The sequence below is a fragment of the Candoia aspera genome, chromosome 2 (assembly GCF_035149785.1).
Source record: "Candoia aspera isolate rCanAsp1 chromosome 2, rCanAsp1.hap2, whole genome shotgun sequence".
Taxonomy (NCBI): Eukaryota; Metazoa; Chordata; class Lepidosauria; order Squamata; family Boidae; genus Candoia; species Candoia aspera.
The window spans coordinates 138,714,289-138,736,157 of NC_086154.1; the positions used below are offsets into that span (position 1 = coordinate 138,714,289).

General features: G+C 40.5%; 1 protein-coding gene across 1 annotated transcript; it reads left to right on the plus strand.

Moving 5' to 3' along the window:
• The first annotated feature begins 1,155 nt into the window (after nucleotides 1-1,155).
• COPZ1 (COPI coat complex subunit zeta 1) lies at nucleotides 1,156-19,082 on the plus strand. The gene is made up of 9 exons (XM_063293858.1): nucleotides 1,156-1,338; nucleotides 13,890-13,958; nucleotides 14,709-14,790; nucleotides 16,426-16,517; nucleotides 16,943-16,998; nucleotides 17,580-17,657; nucleotides 17,885-17,936; nucleotides 18,291-18,329; nucleotides 18,931-19,082. Exons 1-9 carry the CDS (start codon nucleotides 1,171-1,173, stop codon nucleotides 18,976-18,978), a joined length of 684 nt encoding a protein of 227 aa, XP_063149928.1. The 5' UTR covers nucleotides 1,156-1,170; the 3' UTR covers nucleotides 18,979-19,082.
• Nucleotides 19,083-21,869: the final 2,787 nt, after the last annotated feature.

A 21,869-nucleotide genomic window follows, 5' to 3' on the forward strand; every position in this document is an offset into this window, starting at 1 on the left:
GGTATAGTGGTCAAGAGATCAAGTTATTAACAGCAATGCATTTACAGAGATATAATGAGTTACAGTACTTATTGAGTTACAGGCATACATACAGATAATTTTGGGGACTGTAAACAGGAAGAACTTTAAAAATAGGGCTATGAGATCCAGGCTGCCAAAATCTGGATGACCACTAGAAGCAGCAAAAATTCTGGTTCCTTGCTACCATCTAGTGGCCATCAAGAGTACTGCAGCTCAGATCTGGCAACCCTTGCAAATGAACAGCCAAGGTAGTGTGAATTTTACAAAATGAAGAATTGACAAACTTATTCTTAGAAATCACCTGTATGCAGCATTTTTTTTCTGGACTCAGTATTTTGTTTGGTCGTTTCTTCTGTTCTACACTAGACACTTCCTAACTGAGACACCAATCCTATGCACCCTTGAATTAGGTATTAAGATTGTGTAACTCAGTGAAAACATATGTTGAAGTGAAGTACGTAACGCCGGGCTGCATGTCTGCATTTTTGCTGAGCAAAATCTTTCATTTTCCTTTTGATCGCACTGTTTACAGCCATCGCTCCCCAAATCAGGCGCGTGACCAATCACAGATCGGACTTCATGGATTTTTGGAAGCAAGCTTCAGCTGATGAATGCTGATGACATAGCAAATGTGTTCGCCTTTAAAATGCCACAAGTCTTTTTGCCGCTTTTGTTGCCGCCGCCGAACACTACTTTCTCCATCTCCACTTTGCGTGCTCGTCCATTTGACTTCCTCCAAGAAATCCCAATAGAGCTAAAATCCTGATTACGGGATCATGCCAAAGTCTTCCACTGCATCTCCGCGACAACCCTTCACACAACCTCCGTGTTAAAAAAAAACCAGCAACGAAATCCCTCCCTGAGAGCGCAACAAACTCCCCTTCCCCATTGCCTGGAAGAGAGTCTCTTCCCGGTCATGTGATCGCATCTGGCCCATTATTATCCAGGCCCGAAACGGCCTAACCGCTTTCTCATTCACCATGGAAACAGTCACATTCTTCCGTTCCCCGTCTACCTCGGCATCGATCCGTGGCAAGTGACCGGCAGCCTTATCTTCGAATCACAGGCGGAGAAGGGCCTTCAAGGTGCCTCACTCCTCACGCTAGAAATTCGCAGAAGGTTGCCTGACTGAAGGAGCTAGGCAAAGGGATGCGCAGGTTAGACGAAGGAAGAAGTGACTTAACCAATGAGCAGTCGCTTAGAAAGGTGGAGGCGTGGTCTAAGGAACAGATTGGCGTGGAGCCAGCCAATGTTGTGCAGCCGCGGCTGGTGCTCCACGTCGGCATCGGGGCGACCAAGATGGAGGCGCTGATCCTGGTAGGAGCCGGAGGGGCAAGAGAGGGGAGAGGGAGAATTGCTGGGGTGCGCGCCTGTTACCATGGAGACGGGCAGGTGGGCGGGGCGGAGCTAGTTGGTTGTTGCTGGGGTGGTTCTGGGCCTGGGCTCGAGATCTTCTGGAGGCAGCCCGGGCCCAGCTACCTGGGGAGGCTGGGCCAGTCCGTATGGTGGAGAGGGGACAGCAGGCTGAGGGCGAGAGAAGGTCCAGGTGCTGCTTGGCACATCAGACAGAGTGATACAGAGCGGGGAGAGCTCCTGCCTCGTCTTAGGGCTTCTCTGCCCCCGTCGCAGAAACGTGGGGCAAATCAGCTCGGCTTTTATAGAAAAAAGCCTGTGGCTGTGTTCCCTGTGTGAATTTCACGAAGGAAAGGATTAAAAAGCCGGGATAAGGCCTTCATTCCCATTCCACAGATGGGTAAAATAGGACTTCCACTGAAGAAAAGCATTCATGGACTCTAGTTCTTAACTGCCAGCTGCTGACCCGGCTTAAGGAGCAGGAGATTTTTCACTGAAATATTTTTGGTTACAGAACTGCTTCCTAAACCAGGAGGTTGTGAAACTATGTTCCAAGGAGCTTGGAACTGCTTCAGGATGAACAGTGGTGCAAAACAGCTGGCTCTGAATGTGATCTGCTGTGTGCATCTGGTGAGGAGCCCTGCATTTCAGGGGTGCTCAGAGTTGCTGCAAGACCACAGCGAGGTCCTGTGTAACCCTAGCACAGCCTTTCTCAACCTTCTGACCCTGGAGGAACCCTTGAAATATTTTTCAGGCCCCAAGGAACCCCTGCACATTCAGGCTCAAATATAGGCCAGAAGTTACAAAATTACTGCATTTGTTTCATGTGTAGGCTGTATGTATGCATTAACAGTGTCCTTAAACTAAAAATAAAGAATGAAACTTACCTCTTTAATGTGAAATTGCTTGAATTTGAAGTAATTTTTTAAATAAATTGTGATCTCCCAGGAAACCCCTAGTGACCTCTCGCGGAACCCTAGGGTGCCACGGAACCCTGGTTGAGAAACCCTGGTCTAGCATGTATCTTCAGTGATCTCCCTCCAAAAAGCAGATATTCCTCAGCCTTTTTTCCCTTCCAAAAAGTAGAAAAAAATAGGTAGAAAGTCTGAACATCTCTGTAGACCAAGATAAACTGATATGGCAGAGTGATCTGCAGTTTCCTTGGGCAATGCAATTCAGTGATCTTTTGTTTCTTTATTTAAAAATATATATTTCTATTCTGAAACGTTGCCCTTTCAGAATTGTTTGGTAGTACTTTTAAGAAGAAAAATAAAATGCAACTATATTTTTAAAATTAAAACAGAAATAACACTTGTATAAAGGTTTACTCAGATGCCAGAAAGCTTATCTTCCTGAAATGTGCAGGTTAGACTCTTCTTGATAACTCACCCTCAAAGCATTTTCAAAAAGTATTGCTATATTCATTTATTTATTTACTTACTTGATTTATATGCACTGCAATCAGGGGCACTCTAAACTGCAATTTTTAATGTGGTAGAAGGCAGAAATCATATTCACTGCATTTTATTCATCTTAATTACCTTAACATTTAGTTAATTAATTAATTAAATTTAAGATTTAGTCATTGGCCTGATCCATTTTGGAACATGTGCCCCATCATACCTTTCAAAACCAATAAATCTTTATCCCATGAAAGGTTGTGAATCTCTGCCCCAAACTTTTGAGGGCATCTGGAGAGCACCTTGATATTATGGGAAGACCATTTAAGTCTCCATGTTATGATAGTACAAATTCCAAACTGAAATGTCCAACTCTCCCTTCCCAGAGATCAGCTTCCTAACAGCTTCAGGACAGATAAAAAATATAGATAAACCATGGGAAAAATTTCCCTTCTAAAGTTCTTTCCGTAATATCTCTGTATTGGAGCCTACTAGAAAATGGTAGTGCTAATCTAGTCTGTTAACAGATAAGAAAGAAATAATAGCCCTGCTGAATCCAGTCAAAACTCCATCCAGTTCAGCATCTTATTTATCACAATGGCCAACCAGTGCTTCTGGTAGATCCACCACAAATTTAAAAAGAATTCCACCTCCTGTTATCCATTGATATTTTAGTGATGAGAAACCTGACAACAATGTACTTTCTGAGCTTGTAATCCTAAATGCAATTGTTAGGAGTAAGTTTCATTTGAAATCAATATAACTTACTTATTAGTATACATGCTTAACATTGCACATTGTAAACCAACATATTACATCTGCAGTTGTTCTTTTCATAATGGTTATAGTGAAATTTGATTTTCCATGAGTCTATCTTGTAAAACATGGAACAATAAATATTCACTGACTGTTGGCTAAGTATCTACAGTCATAGCACAACATGGGTTACTATGAAATCATATATGCATCTCATATGTTTATATTTGAAATTTTGGAATCCTGTTTAGCACAATCTTCTGGTTTGAAGTCTTGACAGCTTCTGGAAATATATCCTGCTGAGAGTGACTTTCAGTTGGAATCTCTGTGCTTTATAAATTGTTTTGCAGGCTTGGGTGTCGAAATCTTGGGGCACTCAATAAGGTCCCCAAACCTGTGGTGTTGGCCTTATTCTGAACAGTGGAGAACCAGTATGTATTCATCTCTTTGTCAGTCAGCCACATTTCAAATACATAACATGCCATTAATACAAATACAAGATCAACAAAACACTCTGAGGTGCTTGATATTTTGTGGTTGCTAGAATGTGTTTTGAAGTTTGAAGAGGAAAATATTATTATGGCAGAAATTATAATAATAGATGGAATAATTTATAATTTGCAGCCTTTAACAACATCTTGAAACTTCTTCTAGTATGACCAGCCTACTTAATTGATTTTTTTTTTTTAATTCAAATTTTGGCTCTTCTGCATCCCAACCTCTTTTTTTTTATTATTATCTACTGTGCTTGTAGTGAAATTATAATACCAGATTTTTTTCCCTGTGATCTAATACCACTAGCGCTGCAAAAGTCTGCTTTTTAGGGGGCAGCAGTTACAATTTTCTAAGGCAGGGTTAGTAGACTTCAGGCATCTAGGTTAGTAATGAAAACCTAAAGATCCATCAGCCAATGCCTCAAGGTAGTGCAAAGGATATACAGTAGAATTACAGAATGATAGGCCTAGGAGTTTGCTTTGGAATTCATGGTTCTTTCTTTTCGTAGTGTGATTTAGATGTGGGTAAAGTTGCTTTTGAGTCAAGCTTGATATCAGTTGACCTCATGGACATGACTGTATCATATTCTTGGCAACAGTGTAGAAGTTAGTGTTACTTACAAGTACCTATTCTAGCAAACTATTGAAACATTAGCTGGATGATGTGACATTTAAGTAGATACATAGCTGGCTTGAAAATCAAAGTATGTTCATCAGTGGTTCCTCCTCAAACTGGAAAAAGGGATTGAGTGAGAGGCCCCAAGGATCAGTCCTGGGTTCTTCATTCTTCAATAGCGTCATGCTTGATTTGGATTAAGAGATGGAGGGATTTATCAGATTTGCAGATGGAATAATATTGAGATAGCTAAAATCAAAATTATTTGCCAGATATTGAAGATATTTGCAAAAATTTAAAACAGTGTCATGCTGAACCCTATTGTTAAAAAATAAGGTTTTTCATCAAAAATATTTGTGTCAATATCTAAATGGGTTTAATATTGTTATTTTTACATGATTCAATAATTATATGAATGCGTCAATTTTAATTTTTAATATGGTAAATATCGATAAATACAAACCATACAAAACAAGGGCTGTTTTGGGGTCCTCCATAATTTGGGAAGGGTCCTGAGAGCAAAAAGTTTAAGAAACACTACTCTAGAGCATTGGTTCTCAATATGAGCCATATGGCCCCTCATGGAGTCATGACATATTTCTAGGAAGCCACCATAAGTTTCTGAGGGCACCACCCAAACTTAACTGCCAGACATCTGTACTAATTTCAACAGTATAATTATTGAAAATTACTACAGTTTATAGTATATGATACAGATTAATAAACAATGCAGATAGTAAAGTATCTTTAACAGTGACTGTGAGGGGATCACAGAGGTAAATGAGGCTCAGAATGGGGCTATGAGCAAGAAAAGGTTGAGAACCCTTGCCCTAGAGAACAGAAATAACATTCAAAACAATCACAATAGGTCAAAGAAATGGGGCTGAAAATAACAATGCAGTTTAAAAGAAGCAAGTGCATTTAATAATTGCATGGTTTTAAAACAACTGTCGATTGGAAACTGAAAATGAGCCACCAGTTATGCTGTGTCTGCAAAGCAAGCAAAAGCTTTTTTAGGCTCTGACAACAGAAACTTAATTTGCAAATCACAGAAGTAATTGTTCTACTCTACTCTCCGTTGGCCAGAGCTCACCTCAAGTACTGTGTCCAGTTCTGGGCATCACGCTTTAAGAAGGATTCAGGGAAAAAAATTCAACAAGATCAGAGAAGGGCATGATCATGGGATGAGAAACTACAGCCTATGGAAAAAATTGGGACGCTGGGAATGTTGGAAAAAAACGAGGAGGGATATGATAGCACTCCTCAAATAGCTTGAAAGGATGATATATAGAAGAAGCACAAGAACTTTCTCATTCCACAGTGCAGGAAACTGGTGGGTTCTCCTTTACTGTGTTCATGCTATACGTCTGAGATGCTCTGATTTAGATTCCTGCACCAAAAGGAGGCTCTACTTGGTGGTCTAAATGGCCCCCTCCAGCTCTGATTCTCTTACTCGTCTCATGGATAATCCAGAGATAATGGCAAAGAAGAGGAGTATTTGAGATGGGAAAATGCATTGAAGGTTTGGAGTTTTGCAGATACCCAACAATACTGGCCCTTCTTTGAAAAAAAAATGGGCTGATTTGGTTGTAAATGCACAACAAAGTTTCCAGAACCTGCGTTAAAAGGGTGCACAAGGTCAGTATCTTGTCAACAGTAGCCTCATTTACTGACTTAGGAAGAAGATAAGCCATCTTGGTTTCATTAACTCTTGTAATCTTAAACTCTGGACTTACTGGTGTTATATCCACTCATTTTAAATTAGAGATGTGCAGCCTGAGGCTCAGAGTTACTTGTGGCTGCAGAGACCTGCAAAACCTGCTATCAAATTATAATTTTTAATGTGATAGGATAAGTTATTAAATATATAACTAGAAAGTAATCATGTTAAGTATAATTAATTAAATATAAATGAAATGAAATCACATTTATTTTCTGGTGTAGTTCCATCTACTCTTTTTAGTAATGTAGCCAAGAAAAAGTTGGGCACCTTTGCTTTAAATGTTAATGTGCATTATTTCAGTGACTTCAAGATTTGGTAAGGCAATACTGGTCAGCTCTAGGCGTTCCTCCTTGTTTAGCTAAGTAGTATTCTGGATTTGTGCTCCTGACAATACTTCAGTTTAGTTCTAAGCAGTTGTAGTAGAGGGGTATAAGGCTTTTAGCTATGTAGCTGACTAAGTGACTTATTTTATTAAATGTTATGTCCTTTTTTCCCCTTGGCAAGCTTCAAAAGGGTTGAAACAAAATAGCATGAGGATTTTGACCTTTGTATTTGTTACTACTGCACATGGTGCCACATCAGTGATCTTAGGTCTGTCATTCCAAGATAATCTGACCTCACTAGATTGTCATGAGGTTAAAATAGGAAAGATTTTTTTATTGTCAACAATGGTTCTTGAAGAATGAAAAACACTGTAACATTCTTAACTATGCACAGATATATTAAACTTGCCTGCAGGTAATCTATTTTTAATTTGCTTTTGACTAATGTATTGTGATGGTAATTGTCATTCTTGTGAGCACTGTTTTTAGGTATGCCTGTTACATGCTGAAGACCTTAGTCCATTCAATATCACAGTAAATCTATTAGGAGAATATTTTCTTATTCTCATTTTACAGTCAGTTGCTTATAGTTTAATAGCAGTTTACAAAAATTACATAAATAATCCATGGTTGAGTTGAATTAGAACCAAGATATTCAGGTTCAAATCCTATCTTACCTAGATTGTAGGAAGCAGATGATTTTTAGCCTTCATTTTGGAACTGTGGGAAACTAGTACTCATATTGGAGCTTAAACTGAATCTTTCGCTGAGGTATTTTATATCTGTATCTGGACTATCTCTATCTGGACTATCTGAATATAATCTATTTAAGACTATGACCAAAAAAACAACAACCTGCAGATAGAAAAGTTGCATGTTTTGCTTGAATTCAGCACCTGCCTTTAAAAAAACGGTTTTGAGAGATTTTGTATGTGTGTGTGGCCCACAGTTTCAGTCTGCAGTGGCACAGCCTGGAAACTGATTGAACACTTTAGTAAAAATGGGGCCACAGTATGGACTCCTTAGAGATCTCTTGAGCTATTTTCAGACATGTTTGTGCTGTGTGCAAGGAGGTAAAATTGATAATATGCTTCAATTACATTCTGACTGAACTGTTTTAATGTGTTCTGAGTGGGACAGTCTTTGAGAATTGCCGAGAATCACTTCATTAACCATGTCAGAACAGCTTTCTTGGATAGAATAATACTGCTCCCTGAAGACTTGGTTTGCAGTTTGGTGGCCAGAATTGTGTTGGCACAGCTAAGGGTAATATACTAACTGCATCCATTTTTGCCACGGTCCATACTAGCCATGGTGACATAGTGTTTTATATCTTTATTGGGTGGCTTTTACACTCTCTACATGGAATTGCTTAGAAAAAGTGTTCAGAAACCTCAATTGGTTTACAGTGCTGGACTGTTGACCAAGGTGCTTATAATTAGCTCCATCAACCGTTGAGGGCACAATTCAGTATGTTTTTAATGAATGACAAAACTCAGTATGCCTTGAAATCAGATCATCTTGCCTTTGAAAGGCTGTCTGGGTTTTGAGATGTTGCGAAGAGGTCCTTTTTTTGCATCACATCATCATCTGAGGCATGTTTGCTAGGAATGTGAGAGGGGGCTTTCTGGGTGACAGATCTGGATCTCTTGGCCAAGAGAAGGCAGCTTAACGAAATCTCTTGTCTCTGTTTTGACAAGCAAATACATTTTTATTCAGTCAGGCGGTGGGCTTTTAAGCTGTTCACTGAGGGATTAATGGATTAATGGATGCGTGCTGCATTTTTTTAAAGAAGATACTGTATGTGTCTGATTGACTTTTATGTGTCACTTTTTATATTTTATCTATTTTAATATTGTTAGCTGCCTTGAGCAATATTGATAATAGGAACATAGTAGAATATATTCCATCAATAAAATAAAAGTAGCCATTCTTTCCCCACCCTCCATTTCTAATAATGCAAGAGTGTATGGCAAGCCAATATAAGAAGCACATAAAGCAACCATCTTATAATATCAAAAGTTAATAAAGCTATAAACCTACATTCCATGCATTTGAGATGGATCTCAGCAGGAGTTATTTCTGAGTATCAGTCACATGAGGTTGGATTATAAGGCATATAATCAATGCATACCTCCCCACCCCCCAAAAAACCCCCACAATGTGAGTTGTTCACATTCACAATAATGGAAGGAATTATAAAGCAGACCTTCTTTAATCTGGTGGATTCTGTGACCTCCAGGATGGCTTAATAAGCCTAGGGATCTGGATATCATGGGAGATTACAGGACAGGATGAGACTTTTCCTGAATCTAACTAACTGCAGTTGGGATAGATATCCAAAAGAAAATGGCCAGACATCATCATCTTTAGAGGAAGAGATTTAACTCTTGAGTTTCTTAAGAACTGCAGCAATGATAGTGTTGGAAAACAATACAGGCAATTTATTTTGCTTTTGAGCATGTGCCACTTTTTCCACTCGGATGACCGAGTGGTATAATTTGGACCCATTTTATTCTAACAATATGTTTCCTCCTCTTTCCAGGAGAGGTTCCCTTGCATGTGAGCTCTATTGGCCTTCTGTAAGCTTCAGTGGAAATGGCTCTGCCTCTTCCATGCAGCTCTCCAAATGTCTTTTGCAAATAAAACAAGCACACACGTATTTCTTCCCACTTTGTCTCCCTTTCCAAACACTCTTCTTCCTCAGGGTCCTGGCAGCTGTAAAATCTTTATGGCAATGCTCCTGCTATCGCACTGACCATCTGGGCCACTGCACACCTACTTTAATTGACTGAACTTTAATTTATTGAAACTTCAGAATTAAATGATCAAAATAAACTGTGCAATAACTCTTAACGTCTTGCTCTAATGGTAGCTTGCTCAAGGCAGCCTTTGGCTTGAATTGGAAGGCTCCAGAGAGAAATTTATGTCACTTCTGGCCTTCTAGTTAGTGCTCATTATAGATTTAAACTTTGTTTAATTGCTTTCTCTCCAATATAAACTGGTCTCTTTGCTAAAGAGATGTATAAATTCTACTCTGATACATATATAGTGAACATCTCTTTTTCTCTTCCTGGAAGTAAAACAAGAGTGAGTCCTAGTCATTTGTCCTTTTTTGTGGCAACATTCACTCTGGATTAGATCAGGTGTCTGAATATTTCCCTGATATATTTATATCAGTCATTAGCTGCGTAGTTTTAGATATTGCACTGTTGTGCTTACAGTTTCCAAGGGCTTCAGTGCAGAGTTCAGATGCTCCATCTTGTTGTAAAACAGGCACCTCTCATGTTGAGATCTATACACATTAATCTGATAGGAAGAGAAATATTATAGAAAGGGAGGAATATTCTCATAACACCTCTGCCTCCTACGTTTCTGAGATGAATTTGTGCGTTTGAATGGGAATGAAGAGAGTTGGAAAAACATTTGAATTTGTCTATGTTGATATTCATTGTCTGTCTGATAATGGATGAGCCACAGGGGAATCCTGAAACTTTTTTCTCTACCTTCCTATGGAACTTGGCAGTTTCTCTGCCAGTTTCTTGGCAGTGAGAGAAACCAGTGGTGTCAAGCTTTTGACCTTCATGTTTCTCTTTCCAGATGGTTTGACTGCTAGAAAACCCTTGCAATCCCAGTCACGGATCACCTTTTTTAAAATAAATTATTCTGGCAAATCTTGTAAGGGAGTGTGTTCAGTTGGTGTAAGGAGTTAGCCTATCAAGTTTGTTCTCAACATTGCTTTGCATGACTTGAAAATAAAGTTTGGAGCCACATGATATACATGGTGGTGGTAAGTCATTCAAATTTAGCTGGCCTGATTTATTTGTGTTCTGTTTAATTGCAGAAATCACAGAATTCCCTAGACCATAAAAGCCACTGCATTGAGAAGCACTTAGTATTCACAGCCCCATGTCCCCATAACAATTCTAGATTCTGGTTCTTCGGTAGAATTAGGATGGGTTGCCTAGTAATAAATCTGGGTCCTGCATAAGCAGAGAACTGCTGGAGACTGTAGGACCAGACATAATATTTAGTTTGTTATGGAATTCCATGCAATACAGGCAGGTTGCTCTGCAAAAGAGTATTGTTTGCAAGAAACTTGATTATCGCTTGTTTTAAATTTTAGGTGCCAGACTTTGGTTTGTGATGGCTTCAGGCTAAATCTTAAGAAGAACAGAGGGCTGCCCACTTTCATAGTTGTCAGGAATCCTTGTTTCACAAAAGTTAAGAAAAAGCATGCTCCATGCTGCCTTGGCCTTGATCCATTTCAGCAGGACGGTGGCTCAGGATGAGGAATCAGGCTTAAACTCTGTGTCGAGGTTAACATGTCTGTGTGCAGGTCTGCTCCATAGATGGTCTTCTGCTCCCAGAGAGGACCTGTTACAGCGCTTGAGGTGAAGTTCTGTTATACACTTTGACTGTGGCTACATGGAAGTCAGTGCATCACAGAACTTTGTCTCGAGAGCTTTTCAGCATCCAGCAGGGAAGAATTGGGTCTCTTCTGGCCCTTTCTCTCTCTGGCCTCACCTTGAAGAGGCTATTAGGGATATGACAAGCTGCCTTATGCCGAGCCTGACTGTTGACGTAGCTGGCTTAGTTAGAGAATTACAGGCAAGATTTTTCTTAAGCCTACCTTGTAACACACTAGAAATTTTGTCTGAGTCCTTCTTTATGCAAAGGATGTGTTCCACCATGCAGCTACAGTCCTCCTATTTGATTCCTTTGGAATACCTCACTGAGTTCTAAACATGGCAAGAAATTTTTTCATAATTTTGACTCTGTATGTCAGGGTTGGGCTGGAAACTTACATGTTGCATATTGACTTATGGTGGAAGCTATAACTGGTCATGGCTCTGACAAGCTGATATTTGACTGAACCACATTTAGTGCTGCTGTTGAGTATAGAGCAGTACCTTCACTTGTTTTTAGTCACAGAAGCAGTCTGCAAAATTTATAAGTCTATCTTACTACTTCTCTCATAAAAATAAAAAGGCTCAGGCTCCAAGAACTTATTAAAGGTGAAATTTTTGCTGGTGCAGCTGAAATCCTCTCTTCTTTGCAACTATTAGGAGATTCTCTACCCCTGCTTGAGAGAGAGAGAGAGAGAAAAACAAAGAGAGGAAAGGAGGGACAGTAGTTGTTCTATCCCTGGTATAAAATCCAGTTCAAGATGGGTGGTTTAGTGGGCAATATTCCCCAAAAGTTAATATGGGAAGGATGTATACGTGATATTGCACTCTACAGTATTTATGCAAGACCAGCCTGTACTTTTAATTCTAGTATCTTATACCTCTTTCGGTTCTTTTCATGAAGATTATGCCACAGTTCTGGGGCTCTCTCTGGTGATAAGAGGCAAAATATGGGATCCAACAGGAATTGTGTCAATGAAGGCATTTTGAGTATATCAGGATGGCTTTCTCTGACAAAGAAATGTATTGCCTTACAAAATGTAATACAGGGAGATAATACATTAAGGATGTTCTGGATTAGTGTCTTGGTGGCAACAGCAAGTTTTTGGGGTAGTCCTTACATAATTCCTTACATTACAGTCTTCATTAAATTTGCGCAGGTGTAATGTGTCATAAACTTTGCCCTTTCTAGCCTGGACTTTCCATCTTACAAACTCTAGAGTGTGGGACCAACAAAGTTGTCCTACATTCCATGGTGCCTCTTTCAACAGGCATGTAAAAGAGGATATCCTGCTGGGATACCGCTATCCCATGTGCAAATGGGGTAGATCAACTTCTCCAACCAAGATATCCTCAGATCTGTGCCAATATTTCCCAGTAGCATGGCCATGGCTGAGAGTTAAAGTTCATATATATGGATGTTGCCCATGTTGGGGAAGTCTGGAATATAAAAAAATGTGTGTTTTGTGTTGGAAATTGAAATGAAGTGTTGTTTTCACAGTTGTAGTTTTCACTGGTGGGGGCAGTGGGAGGGTGACAATGTTTGTCAGAGTTTTGCATACTTCGTCTCCATTTTCATTGTGGTGAAATCTCATGCTGCAAGGGTACATGCCTGTATATGATATGGGGTGCCAGTCACATGGTTCTTCCCAGATATTCATTACTGCAACTGGGAGGAAGGGATGGGAAAGACCAAAATAGTTACTCTTTGTGCCTTTGTGATCATATATTCATCTGTAGCATGGGATTGTGCTGCATGGAAGCAATTTCTATACTGATGGGACTGAGTGTGAAGGTGCCTTGACACGCTGTGAAAACAATTTTTTTTCAAAAGGAAGGAGAAAGAGGAGGCAGGGATATAGTGACTTCCTGATTTTCCATCTCTAAAAGAAGCCATTCCTTTGTATTGCTTTGAATCTGCTGATGTAGTGGGCCACCTTGGACATGCAAGCATTCTTTTTCAGCTTTTGGATGAAACCGTGCTAATGCTTAAGATGCATTCAGCAATTCAAGCCTGCATAAACCAATTCATTCTCCATTATGATATATCCTGAGCTTGGCATATTGTCATCTCTTGTGACTTGCCTGGTACTTGACAAGGCCAAACCTATTTGTTAGGTCATGTAAAGGCAGAGGGAAAAACAAATATGATGATGATGATGATTTAAATGTATATGCTGCCCGACTTCCAGCAACTCTTACTTATTGAATGGGCTGCCATAACTGGTCAAGTGAATGTATTAGACTGAATAGGGCACAAACTGTGCAGACCTGGAATGACAAATCTTGATATTCCTGGCATGTTTTTGGCTGTTCTCTTGATTTACTTCATCAGTAGAGCTGTATGTGTTCTTCACATTTTAAAATGGTACCGGGCAAAAATGGCATTTGATCTCTGACAATTCATCATCTTGAGAATGTCAAGTTTCCTCTTAGAGAAAAAGAAATGAAATTTCTAGTCCTTGTGAAGGACTATGTGAAGTGAAGTGAAGCTTGAAAACATGTAGGTAGAACTACAAGCTTTGGAAATTAGGATATAGTTGTATAAGACCACTGGGGGAGTTTCAGGTCCCTTCCTATGGTTTAATTTATTTAACTCACTGCTATCACAATAGCTGAATAAAATTTGGCACAGAATGTAAATTTCATTTCACCTCAGCATCTACATAGTTTTGTTCAGTGTGACAACTCTGATGATGATACTGTACATCTTTACACCACACTCTGGTTAAAAAGAGTTGCACTTGGTGTTAATTGAATGGAACAGTGAATGTGTGTCTCTTTTTTTTTCCAGGAACCATCTCTCTACACAGTGAAAGCCATTCTGATTTTAGACAATGATGGAGACCGTCTTTTTGCTAAGGTAAGTCATGGTGCCTACAAAGAATGGAAAAGTTCTAAGTTCTAAGAAGAACCGAAGCTTGGTCAAGTGGTAGAAACTGCCTTTAGGAAACAGAGGGTTCTTATAAACTCTGTTGTCTCATACAGAATGAATGCTGTTGGATTTCTCCAGACGATAGCTCTAATTGCAGGGTTTGCCTGCAGGGCTACCCCATTCCCCAAATCAGTATCTATTGAAAAAGATCTGATGTAAAAATGTTCCTTTTCCTCCATGGAGCTAGGATGCCCTTTTTTGCTCTGCTATCTTGAAGGACTAAGGAAATGTGTTTCCTGCTCCATAGCCTACAGCTACATTTGATTTTGGTGGAGAATTTACGAGAGCTTGGCTCAAATTCCCCTACCTAGACTCAGATGCTTTGTGTCTGCCTCAGTTCCGCATCTGTAGAAAACAGGGAGGTGCCTGTCAGGTTTATTATGATGGAAAATAAACTTAGCTGCTCTTCCAAATCTTATAGACATGGCGTTCTGTGAAATTGAATGAGATATGAGTACTCAGTGGCCCTCTCAGTGTTTCTTGGGTTCATAATTTACATTACTCCCAAACAGCATCTTCCTGGAAATTGTTGTCCAACCATATCTTACGGGATAATAGTTCCTCTGTTCCTGATTGTAGTACACAAAGTTGCCTTTAGCATGATTGTAAGTCTCACTTGAACCTGGCCACTTGTTTTCTTTCCTTGCCTCTTAGCTAATAAGCCTTTCTTTTCCCCAGTATTACGATGACACCTACCCCACAGTCAAGGAGCAGAAGGCTTTTGAGAAGAATATTTTCAGTAAGACCCACCGGACAGATAGTAGGTTTTCCATTGAACATTATTTAATTATTTCCCAATATTTGTTAATTTGTTAATTCATTCCAAAGACCAGATCTGTACCAGTGGGAAAAAAACAGAATCAGTGGGTACAAGAAAGTTTTAAGAAAGTGATTCTTAAAAAATTCCCAGGTTATTTTTAACTTACATTTCAGTTTTAGGAGAAGCCTGCTTAACGTCTACCTTAAGGGTGAGCAGTCCATGTAGATGTCTTATGAGAAGAGATTGAGGAGACTGGGAATGTTTGGTTGTGAAAAACTGAGTGTGAGGGAAAAGATATTAGTGTTCTTTAAGTTCGGGAAAGTGAATGACCGAGAAGAAGGTGAAGATGTGCTCTCTATTGTTCCAGAGGGCAAGACACAGTGATGGTCTTGCTACAGAAAGCACATTTGGGTTGAATGTCAGGAAAAAGTCCAAATAGTAAAAAGTTCCACAGTAGAACCAGCCTACTCAAAGAGGTGGTGGGTTCTTCTCCATTGGACGCATTCAGATGGATACTAGACAACCATCTCCTGTAGATGCTTTCATTTGGGCATATGCATAGAGCATCTAGGACTCAGGCTTAAATTGCTCCTTCAAATTCTATCATTCTACCATTTTCATAAGTAAAATTCTTTTGGAGAAAGTCTTAAATAATATTTTGGCCTGCTTTATTGGTTAAATTTCCCCTGGCCCTGTTTACTATTTGTGTATAAACCTTGGCTGAAATTAGAGGCAGGCATAAAACTTCTTGCCAAGATTTCCACCCAGCTTCAATTGCAAAATGGGATTCTGATTGGCTTTAATATCCTCTGGCTCATTGCAAAGTATGGATATGAAAAATGTTCTATGCAAAAATTGTTTTGTGCACAGAATAGTCAATTTTGAGTGGCCTGTAACTGGATCAAAGTGTGTGTGTTTGATCCAGGCATGAATCTGAAGCATGCATGTTCTGGGAAGAAATATTTTGGGAGTGGGAGAATGGTAGGCAGTGGTGCCTACCAGCAACTAAGTGGAGGTAGGAGAAGGAAGGAAGATGGATGTGCAGGCTCACATACTGGCCATGCAGGAGAAGGGGAGAAAGAAGTGAATCCCACCAGCATTATCCCACTTAACCCCTAAAACCCCTCTGGATTTTGTTTTGAGTGAAAACAACCCAAATGTTTAAGGTTCAGTTTTGAAACAAATTTTCTTTTTGATGCACCCTCCTAGTGCATAGTATCAAAAACTCATCCAGGGGTTACTTGACTGTAAAAAGATACTCTTTTCAAATTTCCTGCTTCCTGAGCAGCCCTTCTATACACCTTTGTGCATGTGAGCTAATGTAGGAGTATGGGTTCATGCTGCACCCTGTAGCACATAACTGCTTTGTGTAACGTTGATTACAAATTGGTGTGAATGTAAGTACTGATAGTGTATTACAGCAGTCCAGTTTAAACATTTTTTTAAGCAAGAGGTAATTGTTTCCACATTAGTGTGGACCCTCCCAAAAGTCTGTATTAACTCTGGGGCAACATTTGCTTGTTAAGCAGCTGTTGAAGGTGAAGGGTGGCTGTGCTGTATCAGAATATTATTGTTATTCAGGACTAGAAATATGATTTAGTTGTGTTTGTCTACCTCCCTCCACTCTTGTTCCAGGTGAGATTGCCCTCTTAGAAGGCCTGACTGTTGTTTACAAGAGCAGCATTGACCTCTATTTTTATGTTATCGGCAGCTCCTATGAAAATGAGGTACGTTATCCCAGGTGCAGCAAAGCAGCTGTCTGCAGTAGCTCATCTAGTTTCACCTGTCCTACCTTCCATATGAAGAAAACATTGTTGCTCATCCCTTATGTTGTGTGAAATCTGACTGCAAACATGCTGACACTGTTGACCTTTGACAGGATGTTGTGGCAAGATTGAATCATTGCCCCCTCTATCTCTTCTTAAACTGAGAACCTCACATATACTTAAGAGAAAGGACCAATGGCACACACACAGATACACAGTTCTGGCTCACCATGCCCTTCTTTGGACCCTAGTGACTTGTAGCAAAACATCCACCTCTTCTGGAAAAGCCTCCAAACATTCCAGAATGAATGTTGCCTTTGGCTCATTGTGTGGGCATTGTGTGAATGCATGTATGTTGATCATACAGATGTGCTTTTCCCTTGCAGCTGATGCTAATGGCCGTGCTCAACTGTCTCTTTGACTCACTCAGTCAGATGTTGCGGTAAGAATCTCCTTATTGGCTATGGCTGAGGTGTATGGGAGCTGACAGGCAAGACGTCTAAAGGGTACACATTGGAGAGGACTGTTTTTTTTTTCTCAGAAATAACCAGATTTTGATTAGATAAACCTCTCAGAATGTATTCATGTTACTTGTTTTAATAATTTGGAGTCCATCTGTGGATTTGTGTGTTTGAGAATTGGTAGACCCACCATATGGGGTTTTCAGAGCCAGGGGTTTCAGGCTACTGGTTGCTTGCTTCACCCAGAGATACTTAGTTCCCTGTGCCTCAGCATATGGATACGGCTGCCCTGCCCTCCTACTCTGCTCTTCCTTTGTCTTGTAAGCTTTTTCCCATTTTGGGGGCGGGGGAGTTGCATCCCACCTAGATAACTTGTTTGCGTTCAGTGATAACCATACCATGGTTGAGAAACGTCCTGTGAAATAAACCCCAAGGTATGTAAAAGGTGTGTGTGTTTGGGATTTCAGTTTTGAACCAGGTGCTGATCCTTCGAGGCTTTAGCGGCTGAGGGGGTACTCAGCTCCCTAGTTCCATACTCAGTAGTATTTGGTGTCTCTTGCAGAAAGAATGTGGAGAAGCGAGCTCTCCTAGAGAACATGGAAGGCCTTTTCCTGGCAGTGGATGAAATTGTGGATGGGGGGTGAGTCCAATGACTTTAGAAATCTGATCTTGCTCAAGTTTGGGTTTACTTGCATATGGATCTAGTGCATATCTCTGTGGACAAAATATGTATTCTTGACGGTAAGAAATTCCTTGTGTTGTTTTGGGAAGTGTCATCCTTTGTTACTTTTGCTACTCCTCCCCTCCCAAGAGCTACCAGGGAGTGTAGTCCAATTTGGTGAGCAATTATTTCTTTATCTCTTGCAGGGTGATTCTAGAGAGTGATCCCCAGCAGGTGCTGCATAGGGTTGCTGTACGTGTAAGTGACCCTTATCTGGCCTCTTCTTCCTTGGCAGCCTGTCTGATAGGCAGGAGCTTTCTGACCTGATTGGCTGAGGGGCAGAGGCAATTGTCGCTTAGCTTGTATTTGCAGCAGATGAAAGGATGCCACAATTTTATATCTTTATCTGGGACTGTCTGCATGTGGGCTGTGATGTTGTGGGGGCAGGGGGAGAGAAAGGAGGCACTCTTGGTAAATGATTGGGCTAAGTGGCAAAATTGTAGTTCCTGATTTGGGAAGACAAAAGTAGGAGTCCAGTAGATCTATTTTTTCAGAAGGGTCAATGGGACATTCTGCATCCCACCAAACATATTTTCTTCTTCCATATTTTAGGGGGAGGATGTCCCTCTCACAGAACAGACAGTCTCACAGGTATGTCTTCTGGTCAGATTTTTTCTAGTACTTTACATTTTGCTTGGTATCCTATTTCCATGTACCTCGCTGTCGTCTTCCTCCCAGTGAAGCTTTCTTGAGGTTACAGCTGAAGACATTGATAGAGGCAGGTGGGCTTCGAGTAGCTTTGGGACATGAGGGCAGTTGCACCACACAAATGTGGGTTTTGGAGCATGCTGCAGAATTGACTGTACTATTAATCTTAGCTTTCATTTGAAAAACAATACTCCACACTTTGGATTTTTATGCCTGTTGAATAGCCTTCAGTATGATGCTCTCCCACTCTAGGATGAGCAAGGTTGTTATAGCTTGGAAATATGTTTACAAAATTTGAAACCCCACAAGGGATTTCCATCAGTCAGTTATGGTTTTGAAAAGTGGAACACCCCCCACACACAATTTTATTTAGGGCCCAGGATTTACATTTGCACTGGACGTGCATAATATTGGATTTCCCCTTTTCCCCTTTTCAGCACTATGTACCCCTCTTCTGAGATTTTTCTGTAAAGCAGTTATGTGGGTGGATAGTTGTGCAAGAAATCCAGCTGACCACCAATTTTCACTCTTCTTCTCTTTGCAGGTACTGCAATCAGCAAAGGAACAGATTAAGTGGTCCCTGCTGCGATGAAGAACCATGTGGGATCTGCTCCATTGTCCTGCTGTCCCCAGTTGACCCCCTGCCTGTTTGTCTTGCACTGACCAAATTATAACATGACCACCATTTTTGACAGATCTCTAGCTCTTTGCAAGTCTCATTGCTCTCCTGTTGATTATAAATGCTATTGCATGGGGAAAATGAATTAGGATTACTGTCAGGGATGCATCATATTTCAAGGACAGGTCAACTAATTTCATTTTCGATGCTAGTCTTCCTCCAGTCTCTTTTCCCTCTGTAATTCAGACATACAGTTATTTATGACATTTCTCCTCTTCTATCCTGACCGTGTCCAGTTTCTTCCCAGTATTACCACTAGGATAGAAGAAAAGCATGCTAACAAACATTGCCAGCCTGTTGTGTCACTTTGCTCTTTATAGGCAGGCAGTAGTGATATGGGAGTTGGATGTCATTTCCTAACAGCCTGTCTTCCACCACCCAGTAGTAGCTAGCCCATAAGCTTATTAATTATCAGAGAATATCAGAGTTGGAGGCGGTCTCATTGGCTGTCTATCCCAGTCCATTTCTCCATAGAGCTAATCTAGATCATCCTTCAGCAAACCAGTACCCCGTAAGTGTATTGAGGCACAATCTCCAGATGTCAAGCCGAAACCTCCAGTAAAGGTTGCTTGATAATTAGTTCCATTATTTTCCCATCATCCAGTTTCTCTTAATGCTCAGCCAAAATTGATCCTTCTGTAACTTAAGCTTACAGGCCTGCTCTGTAGAGTAAGAGCAAGTCCTTCATTCAGATAACTGAAGAGTCTCTTTCCTGACCACTGGGGCTGTCCCATCATCTAGGACAGCCTGGGATGATGTAGCAATTACAGCCTTTGGCTGTTATTTGCTGCTGCTTTAGGGAGGAGGATAGTCTACATTGCACGAAGTTGGGCTGAGAGAATGTGACTGGCCCAAGGTCACCAGCCTAAGGCAGGACTAGAACTCACAGACTCCTGGTTTTTAGCCCGTTGCCTTAACCACTAGACCAGACTGGCTCTAGGCCTCAAATGAGGGAGTATGAATGTAGGAACAAAGGGGAGGTCCACCTAAGTTGGTGGTTAGGCCTTGAAAAATAATGAACTTTGAAGAAAACTGAGTACAATACTTGCCTTGAGCACATATAAAATTTACCAAGTTACTCTCTGCACCTCAAAGTCTTGATGTGTTAGAGTCCTTCCTGCATTCTGGAAAGTTTAACTCCACAACTAGCAAGTGGGTTTAGATTCCTTTCTTCCCCACAACCAGCTGCTGTTTCCAGGAGAAATTTCAAAACAACGAAAGCAAAATCCTCTCTTGATTAATCTCAAGAGGAGGGGAGTAGTTTTTCCTTCAGAATTTAGTCAACTAGTACTCATAGACTTACCTAACTAGAGGTGGAAGGGCCTTGTCCACAGATTAATTGTGGGTGCATTATGATGTAGCAGGAATCTCTAGAACCTTGCACTGTAAGAGATGCCCAAGATAAGCATTCTATAATATTACTTCTCAATCATCTGACTGTAGACACGTGCAGTTGTCACTGTTCCTTCTGGGACCTGACTTTCATTTACTCCCCTAATCAATCTGCTCCCATTCTGTACCTGCAAATTTTTAAAAATATGGACATAGTATCCCAAAGCCATTCTGACCAGTGCAGGAAAAGACCTAGGGCTTGGAAACAATAGTTCTACTACATATTATACATACCCATCGCACTGTTCCGTTTTGGGGCAAGCTGTGTTATATAAAGTGCAGGAAAAAAGAGAAATAGTATGGAAAATAAAACAAAAACTCAATTTAATTTACCCCGGCACCCTTGACTACACCTCTGCCTACTTCTTTATCCTTGTGAACCATCCTTGCTTCCACTGTGTAGAAATTACGGTATTTCTCTTCTTGCATATTCATGTGGCCTAATACGTTATGAACTGCAATAGAAGCAAGAAATCCCAGGTACCGTTTTCTATACTGATAAATGTTGCCCTGTCTTTCCCTTCTTCACCCCCTGCCTTTTTAATCTGGCTACCTTTGGCAGCTGGAACATGCAGGGCTTAGTGTTAAAATCCTGTTGGGTGGGATCAGGATATAAAGGCTTCCAAAAGTTTTGTCTTCTACACAAACATTAGCAAAGCATGTAATGGCATTAAGCGTCCAGATTCCTAAGAATTTTTTCCCCCCACTTTGGAGTTCTCTAGCTCTGGCAGCTAGGAAGTATATTTGAAAGACCTACTGCAGTCAGGACTGGGGTGGGATTCTGCTTCTTTTTAGCAGAACTCAAGTTCCATCAACTAGGGCCAGCAGGCAGAACGGTGGCTCAGAAGGCCAAAGAAGATTGCTTAACCACATTGTATGAGGTGCAAGAAAACCTAACGCACCATGCCTGACTCATCACAGAACGTGGACCAACACTAAAATTAACCCAGTTGGGTTATCCTGCTTATGTGTAAAATGAAGCCGGGTGTGTTTCCTCTTATTAAGTTGGTGGAATGGTGGTTAACAGATTAATACAGAAAATTCCTGCCTGATTTTAATCTTGACTCTGCCATGGACTCACTTCAGTAGTCAAGTCATGCTGGCTCAGGCTCCCCATCTGCAAAATGTGAATAACATTGATCAACGATATACAGTTCTGTAAAAATGTATTTCATCCCTGTTTGGATTTTCTGAATTTTTGCATATCTGCTAGTGAATGTTACCAGTGTGTCATGTGGGTCCTAGTGATATCTAAAGACAAACTTGGTGAAGAAGTAATACCAATGATTGCTGCTTATTTCATTTATTTCATATGCAAAGTGTGATGTATTGATGTGAAAAAGCAATCATTCCTCTCTGAGTTCAGTAGGTTAGTTGTGTGAGAACTTCATTAAACAAGCAGGTTTATACAC

What these genes read in the sequence shown, in the direction of transcription:
- COPZ1 (XM_063293858.1), top strand. Translation starts at nt 1,171, where the DNA reads ATGCGCAGGTTAGACGAAGGAAGAAGTGACTTAACCAATGAGCAGTCG. An exon ending in GAGACCGTCTTTTTGCTAAG is followed by an intron (nt 13,959 to 14,708) that starts GTAAGTCATGGT and finishes TCTTTTCCCCAG; the next exon opens with TATTACGATGACACCTACCC. An exon ending in GATGAAATTGTGGATGGGGG is followed by an intron (nt 17,658 to 17,884) that starts GTGAGTCCAATG and finishes TATCTCTTGCAG; the next exon opens with GGTGATTCTAGAGAGTGATC.